The 18756-nt window shown below is 42.9% G+C and overlaps 1 protein-coding gene across 9 annotated transcripts in view; it reads right to left on the reverse strand.

Moving 5' to 3' along the window:
• Window positions 1-18756, reverse strand: part of bltp1 (bridge-like lipid transfer protein family member 1) — a 567108-nt gene that overhangs the window by 495712 nt on the left and 52640 nt on the right. For all 9 annotated transcript variants that reach the window (XM_086009761.1, XM_086009749.1, XM_086009753.1 and 6 more), the window contains exons 7-8: window positions 12156-12336; window positions 2844-2919 (exon numbers count right to left, since the gene is read on the reverse strand). In XM_086009761.1, coding sequence (XP_085865887.1) covers window positions 2844-2919; window positions 12156-12336 — 257 coding nt within the window. The remainder of the gene's footprint in view (window positions 1-2843; window positions 2920-12155; window positions 12337-18756) is intronic.

The following is an 18756-nucleotide window of genomic DNA, read 5'->3' on the forward strand; positions in this document are numbered from 1 at the left end:
ACCCCAGCTTCTCCAGTCTATCCATGCTGAATTCCAGAGGTGAGGCGAGAGTGACTGCCCTTGACATCAAGGCAGCGATCGACTGAGTGCGGCACCAAGGAGCCCTCGTAAAACTGAAGTCAATGGGAATCAGGGGGAAAACACTGCACTGGCTGGAGTCATACCTAGCACAAAGGAAGATGGTTGTAGTGATTGAAGGTCAATCATCACAGCCCCAGGACATCGCTGCAGGAGTTCCTCAGGGCAGTGTCCTAGGCCCAACCATCTTCAGCTGCTTAATCAATGACCTTCCCTCAAACATACAAGACCTGGACGACGTTCTGATAAGTAACATTCACGCCACAGAAGTGCCAGGCAATGACCATCTCCAACAAGCGAGTGTCTAACCACCTCCCCTTACCATCGCCGAATCCCCCACCATCGACATCCTGGGGGTCACCATTGACCAGAAACTTAACTGGACCAGCCACATAAATATTGTGGAAGGACAAGGGCAGCAGGCGCATGGGAACACCACCAGCTCCAAGTCACACAGCACCCTGACTTAGAAATATATCGCCGATCCTTCATCGTCGCTGGGTCAAAATCCTATAACTCCCTCCCTAACAGCACCGTGGGAGTACCTTCACCACATGAACTGCAGCGGTTCAAGAAGGCGGCTCACCACTACCTTCTCAAGGGCAATTAGGGATGGGCAATAAATGCTGGCCTTGCCAGCAACACCCACATCCCATAAACTAATTTTTTTTAAATGTCACTGTAATCCCTCATCCCTTGAACCATTCTAGCAAATCTCTTCTGTACCATCTCCAAAGCCTTCACGTCCTTCCTTCCTAAAGTGTGGTGCCAAGAATTGGACACAATACTCCAGCTGGGGCCAAACTAGTGTTTTATATCGGTTTAGCATAACTTCCTGGCTTTTGTACTCTATACGTCTATTTATAAAGCCCCAGATCCCATGTGCTTTATTAACTGCTTTGTTAACCTGTCCTGCCACCTTCAAAGACTTGTGCACAAATATCCCCAGGTCTCTCCTTGCACACCCTTTCAAATTGTTCCATTTAGCTTGTATTGTCTCTCCTCATTCTTCCTACCAAAATGTATCACCTCACACTTTTTTGCGTTGAATTTCATCCGCCATGTGTCGGCCCATTCCACCAGCCTGTCTATGTCCTCTTGAAGTTTATTACGATCTTCCACATTGTTTACTACACTTCCAAGTTTCGTGTCATCTGCACATTTCAAAATTGTGCCCTGTATCCCCAATTCCAAGTCATTAATGTATACTGAAAAACATCCATTCACCACAATTCTCTGTTTTCTATCCCTTAGCCAATTTTGTCTCCATGCTGCAACTGGCCCTTTTATCCCATGGGCTTCAATTTTGCTAACAAGCCTAATATATGGTACTTCATCAAACACCTTTGGAAAGTCCATCAACAACAACATCAACTACACTGCCCTTATCCACCCTCTGTTACCTCATCAAAAAACTAAATCAAGTTAGTCAAACATGGTTTGCCCTTAACATATCCGTGCTGGTTCTACTTTTAGTCCATGCTCGTCCAACTGCCTGTTAATTTTGTCCTAGATTATTGTTTCTAAAAGCTTCCCCACCACCGACGTTAAACTGACTGGCCGGTAATTCCTAGGTTTATCTTTCTACCCTTTTTTGAACAAGGGTGCAACATTTGCAATCCTCCAATCCTCTGGCATCACTCCTGTATCGAAGGAGGATTGGAAGATTGTGATCAACACCTCCATAATTTCCATCCTTACTTCCCTCAGCAACTTCAACAGATAGTTTTGTACAGAGGAGCTGAAAATTAGTTTCAGAAAATAAAACTGAAACAAGACTAGAAGGTATGCTGTAGTTGACACTGATAATAAACTCTGAGTTACCCTTCCCTTTAAAGACTGTAATCCAGTTCCAAAACATGTGATAAAGCACTAAGTATTCATTAGTGTGCACTTTAAAAAGTAGAAACTAGGCACAACATTTGAGATTGCTTTCCATTACATGGTGAATGATTTAATAAAGTACTAGATTCATATTCTACAAAAGAAAACTTAATGGTTGAAGATTACAACTAGCAAACACAAGCTATAATTTTAAAATTTGATTTTTTACCATATTCAAAAATGATTTTAGTATTTAGACATGTAAATGTCCCTGTATAGGAACATGATAAATTGTTTAAAGCAGCATTATGGGGAGAAAAAGAATATCTAAGAACTATTAGCATTATAATGATTGGCATTTGAACACTGGTGAATAGAAGTATACATTCTTGTTTATCTTTACTAAAATCCAATTCTTAGTTGGTACACTGTTCAGAAAAGCTAAAAATGAATACACAAAAAATAATTTGACAAAATGGACAATAACTAAAAAAAGAAAATATTCAAGCACTTCTGTTAATAAATTATACCATCGACCAAACATCAAAGGCCTCCTAGTCCAGTGACTATTGGCTGCCGATCCCAAAGAGAAAGAGTAATATTTTACTTGCACTGAAACCAGTTGTTTGCACAGGTCACCTGAACTCAGTTACAAAGATCCAAGCCAGTTTCACTGTAATTTATAAAAGTGCTGTGTATAAACACTGTTTGCTTAGACAGTCCAAGAATAAATAATAAAACAAGAAAATGCTAAACCAAATCTGAGTCACAGACAATTACAGAAACAAAACTTCAACAACAGAATTGCACTTTTGCAGTAACCATAATGCAACAGCAGCCTGAAAAATTATTACACAGTAATATGAAATATCAGTTATAGTTCTCCTCAACAGAATGCTGCAAAGGAATTCTTGGAATTGAAAATAACACAGTTTACTTACTGTACTGATATCAACTTTAATGACTGGAATGAGCGATCGCCAGGATGATGAGGGGTCTTGTGTTTCAGTTTTAATGCTGTGAAAATATTAGTACAGGACATTCATAAGCACATAAACATGCACAACCTATGACTGAATATTGCAAAAGGAAAGTACTCAAAGTATACCAGGATAATTGAGACAAAGGCAAAATTGTAGATGCATTAGTCATCATTTTTCAAAGTTCTCTAAATTCAGGAATTGTGACATTGGTTTTGAAAATTGCAAATATCGCTCCCGTATTGAAGAAGGGAGGGAGGGAGAGAAACCAGGTAACTACAGTCTTGTCACTTCAACATCAATCACGGGGAAGTTACTGGAATCCATCATTGGGGACAGGGTGACTGAACACTTGGACAGGTATCAGCATATCAAACAGAATCAGCATGGATTTGTGAAGGGTAAGTCAAGTGACAAATCTAGTGGAACTTTTTTTTTTTTTTTTTTTTTTTTTTTTTTTTTTGAGTTCAGTAGTATGGTGGATAAGAAAGTGTCTATAAATATTGTCTATGTGGACTTTCAGAAGGTATTTGACAAGGTTCTGTACACAAGATTATTACCAAAAATGTGCGCACACGGAATTGGAGGTAACCTTGTGACATGGGTCAGCAATTGGTTGGGAGGCAGGAGACAGAGTTGGGATAAAGGGTTCATTCTCTGATAGGTGGGACGTGACAAGTTGTGTTCCACCAGGGATTTGTTCTGGGTCCTCAGCTTTGCACCATATATATTAATGACATGGATGAAGAAATAGAGAGTTGTATATCCCAGATGACACAAAGTTAGTGGGCACAGTAAGTTGTGTGAATAGGAAGATGAAGTTAAAAAGCGACATAGGGGGACTAAGTCAGTGGGCAAAACTATGGCAGATGGAGTTCAATCCAAAGATGTGCGGGTTAGGTTGATTGGCCATGATAAAAATTGGCCCTTAGTGTTAGGGGGGATTAAATACACGGGGATAGGGCTTGGGTGGGATGGCTGTCGGTGTAGGGACCGGGTGCTAGGGTTTGGATGATCAGCCATGATCTCGTTGAATGGCGGAGCAGGCTCGAAGGGCCGAATGGCCTACTCCTGCTCCTATCTTCTATGTTTCTATGTTTCTATAATGTGGGGAAGTGTGAGGTAATCCACTGTGGATCAAAGGCAAATTGGAATATTTTCTTAATGGCGAGAGACTAGCCGCTGTGGAGGACCAAAGGGATTTAGGTGTCCATGTACACAAATCCCTAAAAGCTAGGAAGTGATGCTTCAGTTAGACCCCATCTGGAATACTGAGTTCAGTTTTGGGCACCGAACCTCAAGAAAGATATATTGGCCTTTGCAGATTCACCAGAATGATACCAAGGCTTATAGCGTTAAATTGGGAAGACAAATTGCATGAACTTGGCTTGTATTTCCTGGAGTTGAGAAGGTTGAGGGGTGATCTAATCAAGGCCATTAAAATGATCAAAGGATTCGATAGAGTAGATACAGAGAAACTATTTCCTCTGGTGGGGGAATCCAGAACAAGAGTGCGTAATCTTAAAATTAGAGAGAGGCCATTTAGGAGTGAAATCAGGAAGCAATTTTTCACATAAAGGGTAGTGGAAACCTGGAACTCGCTCCCCCAAAAGGCTGTGGATGCTGGTTCAATTGAAATTTTCAAGACAGAGATCAATAGAGGGTATTCAAGGGATGTGAAACAAAGATAAATGGAGTTGAGGTACAGATCAGCCACGATCTAATTGAATGGCAGAACAGGCTCAAAGGGCTGAATGGCCTAGTCTTGTTTCTACGTTCCTAATAAATTGCTTCACCTCCATAAAAAATTGGAGTACAAGGTTCCATATACATTCATGCAATATGTATACCTAGGGTTGCAAAGGGGTGGAAAGTTTCCGGTAAATTTCCGGAAATTTTCCACGGGAAGTTTAGCTTGGGAATTTTGCCCAAAAAAGCACATGCTAGCATAACATTGTTTTTTTTGTATTTCTTTCTTTTTTTTTTCCCACAGGTCCTCTCTTAAAATTACTAACAGAGATGGAATCTTAATTATTAAGGAATTTCTTAATCAATATATGTTTATCTTCTTACTTGGCTTGTTTTAATAATTACAAGTTTTGTGTGTGACTGTGAACAAGTGTGTTCTGATTGGTTGGATGAGTGGATGAGCGATTAGCTCCCTCTATTTGTAATATTTGCATATCGAATTGTGATTGGCCTGCAGGCATCTGTAAGACTGCTATAGTTTTTTTAAGATCCAGGTTAGGGGTCCTGAGGGAAGTCATTTTGTTTTCTGCTGATGTTGTGATGATGCAGTAAGTAAATCAGACTTTATACCAAATAAACCAGTTATTTGTTGAACTCTGTTGTCCTTCAATTTAAAATATACAAAATAATACACTATTGGTGATGTAGCGTCGTGTGTGTACAGGTCATGCTTCCATCACATGGAGCATCAGCAAAAATGTACTCACCCTGTTGCAATTGTGCTGATCGACCGCAGTTCGACACAGAGATGAATGCCCTTTATTTCTCTGCATAGAACAATGCCACGTTTACCGTCGGATGCGTGGAAGGATTTTACCCCAGGCATTAAAGATGGAAAGACTGTGTACGTGTGCAAACACTGTAGAAAGCCATATGTAAAGAATGCCACAAAGATGCAGCAGCATTTATCCAAATGCAACAACTTCACTCAAAGCTCACAGCAGTCAGCCCAGAGTTCCTCTGCTTCCATTCAAGAAGATGATGGTTCTCATTCAGCATCAGGCTCCTTATCATCAGCAACTCCTGGCCCACTTGGAAGGTTCTTTGATACAATGGATAACCATAGCCAGAAGAATACAGATGAGTGCCTTGCTCGAGCTGTATATGCAACAGGCTCACCCCTCATGCTCACAGCCAATGTGTACTGGAAGAGATTTTTCAATGTTATTCGCCCTGCATACTGTCCTCCCACCAGACATGCTTTGTCTACTTATTTGCTGGAGGCTGAGTATAACAGAGTCCAAGGAAAGCTCAAAGAAACGATAGCAATGGCAGACTGTGTTGCAGTTATCTCAGATGGGTGGTCAAATGTACGAGGGGAGGGCATCATAAACTACATAGTCTCCACTCCTCTCCCAGTGTTCTTCAAGAGCACAGACACGAAGGACAACAGACACACAGGCACATACATTGCTGATGAGTTGAAAGCGGTCATCAACGATCATGGATCACAAAAGGTCTTTGCAGTAGTTACTGACAATGCTGCGAATATGAAGGCTGCTTGGGCTCAAGTGGAGGAGGCCTACCCTCATATTACGGCTATTGGGTGCGCAGCTCATGGGCTTAACCTGCTCCTCAAGGACATCATGGGTTTGAGAACCATGGAAGCATTGTACAAGCGAGCCAAGCAAGTTGTTAAGTACGTCAGGGGAAAACAGGTAGTTGCAGCAACCTACAACTCCAAGCAAATGACAAAGAACAAGAACACCACACTGAAGCTGCCCAACAACACTAGATGGGGTGGTGTTGTCATAATGTACAACAGCCTTCTGGAGGGTAAGGAGTCGCTGCAAGAAATGGCAATATCCCAGTCTGGGGATATGGAAACCACCATCAAGAAAATACTGCTGGATGATGTGTTTTGGGAGAGAGTGGTTAGCAGCCTTAAACTACTCTCACCAGTAGCATCTGCAATTGCTCAGATTGAAGGAGATGACGCTGTCTTGTCAGATGTTCTCAGGCTTTTTACTGATTTAAAAGAACAAATCAGCATTGCCCTACCCACATCCCTGCTGCTCAAAGCAGAGGAGAAGGCAATTGTTCAATTCATACAGACGCGTCAAGAATTTTGTGTCAAGCCGATTCATGCTGCAGCATACATGCTGGACCCAAAGCATGTTGGGAGACCAATACTTTCTGGAGAACAGATCAACAGCGCTTATAGTGTGATTTCTACCCTCTCACACCATCTCAATCTGGATGTGGGCAAAGTTCTCTACCAAGCAAGGTCTTTGGAATGGGGATGGGATATGGGAATCATGCAAGCATATCAGTGCGCATACCTGGTGGAAGGGGCTTTGTGCATCTGAGGCCCTGTCACCTATTGCATCGGTGATACTCCAAATCCCACCTTCATCAGCGGCCTCTGAACGAAACTGGTCACTTTTTGGGAATACGCATACAAAGGTGCGCAACAGGCTGACTAACAAGAGAGTGGAGAAACTGGTGGCTATCCGGGCGAACCTACAACTTATTGAGCCAGATACAGAAGTGTCCACCACACAGCTAGACACTGACACAGAGGAGGAAATGGACACGTCAGAGCCAGAGTCAGAGAATCAGGAGGAGCAATGAGGAGTAGAAGACTCAGAAGACTCATGAGTAGAAGACTCAAAGGGACAAAATAAGGACAAATTACAGGCTAAATAAGCTGACGCTCTTTTTATTTTATTTTAGATGGGTCTTTTTTGTGGGGGTTCAATAAAAGTTCAAAATTATAACCTAAATAAAGTTTTGAAAGCCTGTTTTTATATGTATGGAACAGTATGTTTATTTTGACGACAAAGATAATATAAGGGTCAGAGACAAAAACCATCAGTGTGCAAAAAAACTCAAAACTCCCAAAAATTCCCATGGAAAGTTTCCTCTTTTAAAAATTCCCAGAATTTTGCAACCCTATGTATACCTTTCACTAACCAAAAGGGATTTTGTTTTACAATAGTGACAACATACCCATCATGTCATTAGCACGAAGCAGTATTCTTTCAGTCAGTATTAGGGGTCACTGCCGCACAGCATGGTTAATAGCATTATATATATGCAAATGTAAGCCTGTATCTTTGCATTCACCCCCAAGGGCATTGCTGAGTATTAAACAATTATTCCTCTCTACAATTTCAGCTTTAATACCAGAACTACTGCATGTAACATTGTAAAAGTACAGGCTACTGTGACTATGATGTATGTACACAGCTCACAAGTCGTCATCACCCCAACAGTCACAACCACATTAGTTACAAAAGTAACCTTTCCATTAATGGGTTCATAAATGCCAGCTTTCAGGAAGAATCAGGGTGTCCTTCAGTTAAAAGTAGGAGATTTGCAACAAAAAAAGGACAGCATAGAACACAATTTGGAGGACAAGTAAATGATAAAATATCCTGAATTCTGAGACTAAATGTTTCATTAAAGCTAACAACAGAGTATTCGGAAATTTGTGCAAGATCAGGCAAGAATACTCTCTGATTGGCTTCAAAAAAACGCTCGATAGCATTGGCAATTCTAATATAGGACAAAATGCTCATCAGCTAAACCATATGCTTAGGGAGCCAAATGACACTAGAGTTTAGTTTCAAAGGAAGGTGCCTTTTGTGAATTTTTGGTAATCGGTTATTTCACCATTTCTAAACTCTGCATCTCCAAATAAAAACTGCTGGCATGATTGGTGCACAAAATTTATTTTTGAAAATGTTTTTGACTGGCATCTTGATGGTATTTTCCAACTACTGAAGTGTAACGACTGGAGAAGAACTTGCAGTGGGAGGGGGAGCATCCAGTTGTCATGATCCATGTAGGAACCAACAACACAGAAATGAGGTTCTGTTGAGAGTGTTTCAGAAGCTAGAGCCAAAATGAAAATGCAGAACCTCACAGGTAATAATCTCTGGATTGTTACCTGAGCCACGCACAAATTGGCACAAGGACAAACAGATTCGAACATGAAATGCGTGGCTGAAAGAGTGGTGCGGGAGGCAGGGGTTTCACTTGATGGGGTACTGGCACCAGTACTAAGAAAAGAGGAAGCTGTTCCGTTGGGACAGGCTCCACTTAAACCAGGCTGAGAACAGTGTCCTGGTGAATGAAATAACTAGGGCAGTAGATAGGGCTTTAAACTAATGAAGGGGGGAGGGGCGGGGGGTCAGAGGATTCAGGAAAAGGTAAATTCAAAAGCAGTAAGAGACATGTCAAGGCTGTAGAGCAGAGTAGCAATTTGGGTAAAAATAAGCAGAGTGGGTCAAGAAGAGATAGAGAGCTTAACAAAGGTAATGCAGCATTAGAGACTAAGGTGACATCAGGGAAAAATAGAAGAAAGTTAAAGCTAAAGGCACTATAAATGAGCGAAGCATTCGCAACAAAATAGATGAATTAATAGCACAGATCAAAATAATTGGGGAATCAAGGGATATGGGTTGAGTGAGGGAAGGTGGAGTTGAGGTAGAAGATCAGCCATGATCGTATTGAATGGCAGAGCAGGCTTGAAGGGCCAAATCGCCTACTCCTATTTCTTATGTTAAGACATTATTGTTCGAGTATTGAGACTAGGGCCCAGAAATTCGGGTCGGGGGCTTCCCGCGGGTGCAAGCCCCCGATCTGCATTTACCTTGCGTGCCGGCCGTTGAGCTGTGGGCTCCCGTGGAATTCCGATCCGGGGCCTGGTCCAGCTGCCGGCGTGCAGTGCTTGCGTATCCCAGGGGCGCAGTTAGTTCGATGCATCCCCTGGGATCACGTGGGCCATGGGTAGCCAATCGGAGCAGGGAATGCTCCATTCATAAGATTGACAGGAAGAGCTGTCAAGACTTATAAATACTACGGCCCCAAAACAGCACTAAATCTTCAAATAATTTTGTTTTTAAATCACATTTTTTAAATAAACTATAAATTACATGAAATAACTATTTTAAACAATAATTTAAATTTTTGAAAAAAATAATTTTATTTTCTAACGGGGCTAAAAATAAACTTACCTTGCTTTAAAGTATTTAAAAATAATAAACCTGTGGAAAAAATGTTTTAATTTTAATTAATTCACCACTTACCTTGTAAAAAGCAGGCCTTACACCTGCTTTTTACATGTCTAACTTCTGGAGACTTACCCTCCCGGGAAAACCTGCAAAAAAAAACTTAAGTTCGATGCACACGCGCAGCGCGTTCGACCTCTGAACCCCTTCGTTCAGGGGAACGGAAGTGCCGGTTTCCCACGCATGCAGGAAACCGGCACTTCCATTGGGCTTACGGGTGAGTACCCCATGCGTACTCACCCGTGGAGACCCGAATTTCTGGGCCTAGGTGTGTCTTGTTTTTGGATTTAGCTAGCAATTCATCTCAAACTGATACATTTTCCTTCATAAATCAATAACAGAACCCAAATGTCACCTTAACTTAGTTGGTAGCATTCGTGTCTCTTGAGACACAAGGGTGTGGGTTCTAGCCTTACTATGGAATTGAGCAGATAATTTAGGCTGACATCCAGTGCAGTACTTGAGGAAGAGTTGCAATTTCTTTCAGATGAGATGTTAATCTGAAGTGTCTTTTGCCTGCTGTGGTAGATGTAAAAGATCCCATGGTACTATTTCAAGAAAAGCAGGGCCCAGTGCCCTATCCAACATTCCTCCTTCAACCAGCACTACCATTAATTCATTGTTTGTGGGTCCTTGCTGTGTGCAAATTGCCAACTACTTCTGTCTACCTAACAGTGACGTCACATCAAAAGTAAGCCATTGGCTGTAAAGCCAGGGACACCCCGAGGACATAAGAACATAAGAAATAGGAGCAGGAGTAGGCCATTTGGCCCTTCGAGCCTGCTCCGCCATTCAATGAGATCATGGCTGATCTTCTGCCTCAACTCCATTCACCTGCCCTATTGCTTTATGTAAACACTACGTAAATACATTCATTGTTTGTCTCTTCAATTTCATATAATCCTCTTGGAGCTACCATTCTGGGTTATGTCTCCATGCACCAAAAATATAACAATTTGCCTCTAGAATACTTCAGATCAAAGTTTAAAAAATCCATCTGCTAAGTGTGAATACAAAAAAAAAGTGTAAAGTAGACAGCATGAATGAAAAACTCAGGATCAAGCACTGAGCACAGGGGTTATAGTTTTTCATATTGCTCAAGCAAGAGACCCAGGCCATTCTCATGCATTTCACAGCATCTGGGTTAACAAAAAGGCATTGGCAATGGGCATAAAGCAAATTACCTGTCCTCTCTCCCAGCTCAGTGGTGCATGGCTCAGTTTTCTCTTTAGCAGTGTTAGAAACGACCTCTTGGCTCACCTTTTTCTTCTAAATCTTATTTTGATGATGCTGGCAAAGAAACTCCATTGCTCCATTCTGTTCAATCTCTATGGCTGACTTGAATTTTATCTCCACCACTTCTGTTGGATCTCCTCCTCTTTGGACTCCAATAAGGCCGCTGGTCCTGATGGCACTACTTCGAGTCTCTTCGCCGGGAGCAAGCGAAAGCCAAGCGCAAACAGCGGAAGGAGCGCACGTCAACCCAAGCACCCCACCCACCCGCCCCTTCAACCACCGTCTGCCCCACCTGTGACAGAGACTGTAGGTCCCGCATTGGACTCATCAGTCACCGGAGAAGTCATTTTTAATGTGGAAGCAAGTCACCCTCGGTTCCGAGGGACTGCCTAAGAAGACGACGACTCCGATCATGCTCAAGAGTTCTGATTCTGAATTTTCCCACATCTTATACTATCTTTTCAGTCTCTCTTTAATTGCTACTACTATATCCTTGGCTCCTCTGAACTGTCCTCTCTAGTTCCTCCTAAGCCCCAAATATGGCATACTATATGCCCTTCCTGCTCCTCACTTGACTGAAATCATGTCGGATAGGAAATTTTCCTATCTAACCCATTTTTCTTAAAACCTCAAAACATGTGGAATTCTTTAGCTCCCTCGGTTTCTCCCTTCCTCCTACATTCCAGTAGCTTTTAAAACGCAAACTGTAAGCCACCTAATATTTACTATCCGATTTATCTGGTCTTCTCTCCTATTCTTTCAACCCAGGTGATGCCTGCATTGCAGGCCTTTACCCTTCACAAGTTTCTCAATAAAAACCCAATAGTTGAAATGGGAAGAAAAGGAATCAATTGTTTCTGACTGGAAAAGCGACATGCAATGTTAGTACCTTTTTGAAGGAGCCAAGATATTTTATTACAAACAATTCATAACATAATGCTAACACATAAAGCAATCATATATAGGTTTGCCCACAGGTTCCTCTCAAACAACACAACTTAAAAAACATATTCAAATGATTTCTAAGTAACTCTTAAGACCATTCTGTGGTTCAGATCACAGGAGATTGATGTTTGTGCATCACCGTAAGCTGTTTAATTGTAGATTCACATTTTTGTTTTCATAGTCAGTATAAGGGAGCTGATTATAGCAGTGCAAACATAAGGAGCTGGTTTCAGAACATCACTCTCCAGCAACTCGAGCTCATTAACTACCAAATGTAAAAGCATCAAAACAGAGCTGGTAGCTACATTAAGCTTAGTTTCCATACCTTTCAAGTTTAGACTTTGCTTTCTCCCGGTTTTTCTTGATCTTTGTATTTTCCCTTTTAGGGATGATTGTTGGTTCCAATCCAAACAGTTCTTGTAAATGTGCATACAGGTCATAACGATTGTAAACATGAAATTCAAAGCCATTCACTGTTATATACAATCTAGTTTCTGCTTTTGGATCTAAAACAAAAACAAACAGTAGATACAATCTTGGTTAATGTAACATGTAAAGTGCCATTGCCTAAAATTGACAAGTTGTAGACTAAACAGGAAAACTGCACTTTTAAGAAAAAAAAGCACCTTTAGTGATTGTTTTACACACTGATTAAAAATCACTCACAAAACTAACATTTTATTTCATGTCAGACCCAGCACAGTGCCATCACTCTTGCACGTGTCAAAAGCTCATGGTTTCAAGGCCCACTCAAAGGACTTGAGCAGGTAGTCTAGGTTGACTCTTCAGTGGAGCACTGAAAGAAAGCTGCATTGTCAGAGGTGCCGTCTTTCAGGAGAGACATTAAACCAAAGTCCTGACTGCCTGTACAGGTGGACATAAAATATCCCATGACATCATTCAACGAGCAAGGGAATTCTCCTGGCCAATATTTCTCTTTCAATCAACACCTACAAAAGACAGATTAACTGATCATTTACTTCACTGCTGTCTGAGATCTCGATGTGTGCCAATTAGCCACCTGTATTTTGCCTCCAAAATAACAGTGACTGCACTTCAAAAGAACAATTAGCGGTGAAGCACTTTGGAACATCCTGATGTGAAACGCACTGTATAAAATTCAAGTTCTTCTTTCAACACATTGTTGTGAACACTATTATATTCCAACATATCTAAATACATACATGCTACTATTATAAAAGGATACAGATATAGTATACACCTGAGCTCCTCTTTACCTCTGAATGGAGCAGTTTCCATCTAATACTATAATCCCATGTGAAAATTACATGCGAGACATTCCCAAAATTAATTACACCAAAGCTTTTTTTCCCAAAAGATGTTTCCCTAATAAATCTGGATTCTTTTTCTGGGGGAAAATTAGCATGGGGAAAAAGGTGAGGGGGAAAAATCTCCGTTAAGTGGAAGAGGTAAGGTGCAGGAGTTCAAACCTGAAATGAGTAGAACCATAGTTGACAAAACGTTTTGAAACATTAGATATTGTGTCTGAAGTTAGAGGCCAAGGATGGTTATACTTAACTAGAATAAGACAAGACCACTTCAAAAAGTGGTTGAAAATCAACAGAAGAAAACTGACAATCTTGAAAGGAGAATTAAAGATGACTAAGCGGTGCAGCAGGCTGGTCTTCCACATCAGGAGACTGGGTTCAAATGAGCTCAGACTGTCTCCTGGCTGTAAAGGTGCCACTTGAAATGAGTTGAGGTGGTCTTAACCCAGTTCCCATTGAACACTAACTCAAAGCACAACATTTAGCCTAATTTGGCACCAATCAGCATCATCATTCAAAAAGGCCACAGTATGGCTGGTGTGGTAAAATGGCACAGTAGTGCAGGGTAGGGTGCTCTTCGGAGGTTGAGGTACGTTGCTGGTAACAGCAGCTGGAGTTTTACTTTGTATCTAAAATGGTATACAGTACTCGATGTTAACAAATTCAAAGCATTTCGCTCTTCAGCACTACCATCTCCCACTTCGATGAGCATAAAATAGAAAGAGAATATAGGTTAATAAAATAAAATGAATCTAGGGAACTTCTTTATATAATGCTTCAGTATGTTGGGAGTTAATTTCGAATAGGTTCAGCATTTGTGGTGCCAAAATCAAGCCCAGACGGTTCAAAGCCATGAATCTTTAACCCTTACATTACTAAGATCAGGGAAATAGCAGGATCCCAGTGTTGTGTCGGTACCTTTCTACGTAGACACAATTAGAACTCAGAACCCAGAGATTCAAACATGAAGTGCTTTATTCAGGAAGGAAAGGGAAGTTCTGGCGAGTTCCGAACAAAGAGAGCTAAACTTAACCAAGAGAACACCCAACCATTTATCTGCTGTGACAGCGCCACCACAAGTGGGAGGAGAACACACAATACATAACATATTCCTCCCCTCTTAAATGAAAGGTCCACATTATTCCTCAACAGGTAAGTTACTTTCACTGCACTCAACTAACCAAGGGTAGAGGTAGACTGCCTCAAACCCTGACTTTACCCTGGGGTTTATTCTGCCCCCGTCTTGTGGGTAAGTCACTAAGCCTACAGATCCAAGCGTCTTGGAGGCCGCCGCTCTGACAGGATACCGGCGGTCATCGCTGGCTTCCACAGCAGTAGGCACTGACACAGGCCTGGAAGCAGAAGGTGCCGGTCAGTCGAAAGTCAGGAGTTTGCACAGGTGGAACAGTCTCTTTGACTTCCTGTGTTGGAGAAGAGCACTGTGGCAAGGGATGCTGGTTTGCGGTATCATCCGGAAACAGTTCAGGCCAACCAGCCGTTGGAGCCTCTGTGGCTGTCTCTGCTCCTAGCAACAGTTGATCTGTGTGTCTTCTCCAGACGACGTCCTCGGCAGTCTCAACCGTGTAAGACACAAGGCCCGTCTGCGCGATCACCGTAGCAGGAACCCATTTCGGTCCAGTGTTGTAGTTTCGAGCTAGGACGTGCTCTCCAGGGTGAAACCGTCTCTCCTTGGCTCTTTTATCTCTCTTTTCAACTTGAGCTTGTTGTTGACAATGGACAACCTGTTCTGCCCTTGGAGGTTTGAGCAAGTCAAAACTTGTCCGCAACTGCCTCTTCATCGTGAGCGAAGCGGGGGAAGTTTTGGTTGTGGCATGCGGCTCGTTCCTGTAGGGCAACAGGAAGCTGTTCAGACGTTGGTGGGTTGAGCCCTGACCTTGCGATGCCTTCAAGGCGTGCTTCAAAGTTTGCACGAATCTTTCTGCCAGGCCGTTAGTAGAAGGATGATAGGGCGCAGACCTGATGTGTTGGACACCATTCACATGCAGGAAGGTTGCAAACTCCTGTGATACAAATTGTGGACCGTTGTCACTTACGAGTTGTTCTGGTGAGCCATAACGGCTGAACATCTCACCAAGTTTCTCAATTGTTTTCTCTGCCGTGGTAGACCTCATCACAGCGACCTCCGGCCACTTGCTACGAGCGTCCACAACCACCATAAACATCTTCTCTTCGAAAGGACCGGCGAAGTCCACATGTACTCGCTGCCACACTTCTGCAGGCCAATCCCAGGGGTGTAGGGTTGCCAGCTGTGGAACATTCCGGACCCTTTGACATGGGGAACATGTTTTGGCTTTCTCCTCAATATTTCCATCGAGACCTGGCCACCAGAAGTAGCTTCTTGCCATTTCTTTCATCCAAACCATCCCACTGTGGTCTGTATGAAGTTGTTGCAGTATAGGTTCCCTCAGAGGTGGCGGAATGATGACATGGCGTCCCCAAAGACGACAACCTGCCTGGACAGAGAGCTCATTTCTTTTTGAAACATAAGGTTTCAAACTAGGAGAATCTCCTACAGCTCTCCCTCGAATGACATCGTCCATTACCTCAGACAGGACTGGATCATTGCGGGTGTACCTTCACACCTGAACTGTCGTGACAGGTGCTCCCTCCACACCTGAACTGTCGTGACAGATGCTCCCTCCACTTGTCTAAAGTAGAAGATGTCTATCTGACGAGGCTCTGGGGGAGTAACAGGCAAGGGTAGCCTTGAGAGACCGTCTGCATTGTCGTGTAAGTCTGATTTGCGATATTTGATGTCGTATGTGTGTCCTGACAACAGTAAAGCCCACCTTTGCATCCTGCTTGCAGCGAAAGACGGAATTCCGGTGTGGGGCCCGAAGATTGAAGTCAATGGACGGTGGTCCGTCAGGAGTGTGAACCTTCCCCCAAACAGGTACTGATGGAATTTTCGAATTCAAAAAACCATTCCCAAGGCCTCGCGCTCAATCTGTGCACAGTTACTCTCGGCCTTGTTCAAGGTGAGTGATGCGAAGGCGATAGGTTTCTCTTCACCAAAAGGCATGATGTGGGATATGACTGCTCCCACACCATATGGTGATGCCTCACATGCTGGCTGCACGGATAGCTTTGGGTCGAAGTGTGTCAGGACCTCCGATTTCAGCAACGCTTTCTTTGCTTGGGCGAAAGCTTCGTTGCACAGTTCAGTCCATTTCCATGTTTTGCCTTGACATAGCAACTGATGTAACTGCTTCAGCAATGTTGCTAAGTCTGGAATAAACTTCCCATAGTAGTTAAGTAGCCCCAGAAATGAACGTAACTGGCTCACATTCTGGGGTGCTGGGGCCTCCACGATCGCCTTGACCTTTGACGGCGCCTTATGCAGGCCAGTAGCGTCAATCACATGCCCCAGGTACTCAACTGAAGACTGAAAGAATTCACATTTGTCTTTACGAACTCTGAGTTCGTACTCTTTCAGTCATTGTAGTGTCGCATCCAAGTTCAGAAGATGATCCTCCTCATTTGTCCCAGTGACAAGGATGTCGTCCAGGTAGCACTGGACTCCTGGCAGTCCACTCAAAATCTGATCCATTGCCCTTTGGAATAGAGCAGGGGCCGACCTAATTCCACACGGAAGGCGGCAGTACCTGTATAGCCCCTTGTGTGTCACAATTGTCAGCAGCTCCTTTGATTTGTCATCGACATGCATTTGTAGATAAGCCTGGCATAAGTCTATTTTGCTGAACTTTTGCCCTCCGGCTAGGCCCGTAAAAAGATCATCAATGAGGGGAAGGGGGTACTGTTCCGCAGACAGCACCGGGTTAATAGTCACTTTAAAATCCCCGCAGATTCGAACAGATCCATCCTTTTTCAGGACAGGAACAATAGGTGTGGCCCATTTGCTCACGCTCACAGGACTCCATTCTCGACTAAGGCCTCCAAGTTAGCCTCAACTTTTGGCCTAATTGCATAGGGTACAGGTCGGGCTTTGTGAAACTTCGGCTTGCTGTCAGGTTTAATGTCCAGTCTCACGCTGATCTTTTTCATGCTCCCAAGTTCCCCATTGAAGAGTTCTGCATGTTTGTTTAACACTGCAGTCAGACCCGACTCCCCTTTTGACATCATGCGGACTGCAGGCCAGTCCAACGTGATTTTCTCTAGCCACGCACGTCCCAGTAGCGATGGGTAATTTCCCTTTACCACATATAGTGGCAGTTTCGCAGTCTGTCCGTTCAATTTAACTGTCACCTCAATGGCGCCTCTCATGGCCACAGGTTCGCCGGTATACGTCTTTAGCACAATGTTTGTTGGCTGAAGGGTAAGGTGCTTTAGCATTTTGTTGTAGACAGTGTCTGAAACAAGGGACACAGCCACGCCTGTGTCCACCTCCATCCGCACTAATTGTCCCTCCACCAGTGGTGACACCCAGTAGCCATTTGAACCACCTGCAATCGTCAGTATGTGCACCTCTTCCTCCTCAAAGGTGTCGCTCACCTGTTTTGCTTGTTCCATCATACTACACTGAATGAACACTCTTTTTCCTCTCTTGTCCAAATACAGACATTTTGCTTTCATGCTTCCCAGCTCTGTCTGTTTTTTTTTTTAACCTCTACAGGCGCATTCAATGTGACCCTCTTTGCCACAATTTCAGCATTCCAGCTCCGTACACCAGTCATTAGCGTGACGACCCGTTTTCCCACACGGTAACATGTGCTGTTCCGCGCACATTTCGGCTCAGACGACACCTTGTGAACTCTCCCTGTTGAACTCAACTGGTGAGCCTCCTTTTCCGCCATCTCCATGGAGACACTAACTTCAATGGCCTTTTCAAGAGTAAGGTTGTCCTCAGTAAGAAGGCGCTTCTGTGTGGCTGCACTTTGCAGACCACACACAAGTCTGTCTCTAATGGTGTCATTCAGCACCTCCTTGAACTCGCAGTGTTCTGACAACCTTTTTAAAGCAGCAATAAACATCGTCACTGCTTCCCCCTCCTCTTGATTCCGTTTGTGAAATCTAAATCTCTCAGCAATAACCAGAGGTTTTGGTGAAAAATGTGCTCCAAGAATTTCCACTAGTTGCTTATATGTTTTAGTTCCTGGCTTATCTGGCAGCACAAGGCTGTGAAGTAAATTGAATGTCTTCGGCCTAGGGTTGCAAAGGGGTGGAAAGTTTCTGGTAAATTTCCAGAAATTTTCCACGGGAAGTTTAGCTTGAGAATTTTGCCCAAAAAAGCACATGCTAGCATAATATTGTTTTTTTTGTATTTCTTTCTTTTTTTTTTCCCCCACAGGTCCTCTCTTAAAATTACTAACAGAGATGGAATCTTAATTATTATGGAATTTCTTAATCAATATATGTTTATCTTCTTACTTGGCTTGTTTTAATAATTACAAGTTTTGTGTGTGACTGTGAACAAGTGTGTCCTGATTGGTTGGATGAGTGGATGAGCGATTAGCTCCCTCTATTTGTAATATTTGCATATCGAATTGTGATTGGCCTGCAGGCATCTGTAAGACTGCTATAGTTTTTTAAAGATCCAGGTTAGGGGTCCTGAGGGACGTCATTTTGTTTTCTGCTGATGTTATGATGATGCAGTAAGTAAATCAGACTTTATACCAAATAAACCAGTTACTTGTTGAACTCTGTTGTCCTTCAATT

Source organism: Somniosus microcephalus, chromosome 2, assembly GCF_052327205.1.
Source record: "Somniosus microcephalus isolate GS21.2 chromosome 2, FLI_Smic_1.0, whole genome shotgun sequence".
Taxonomy (NCBI): Eukaryota; Metazoa; Chordata; class Chondrichthyes; order Squaliformes; family Somniosidae; genus Somniosus; species Somniosus microcephalus.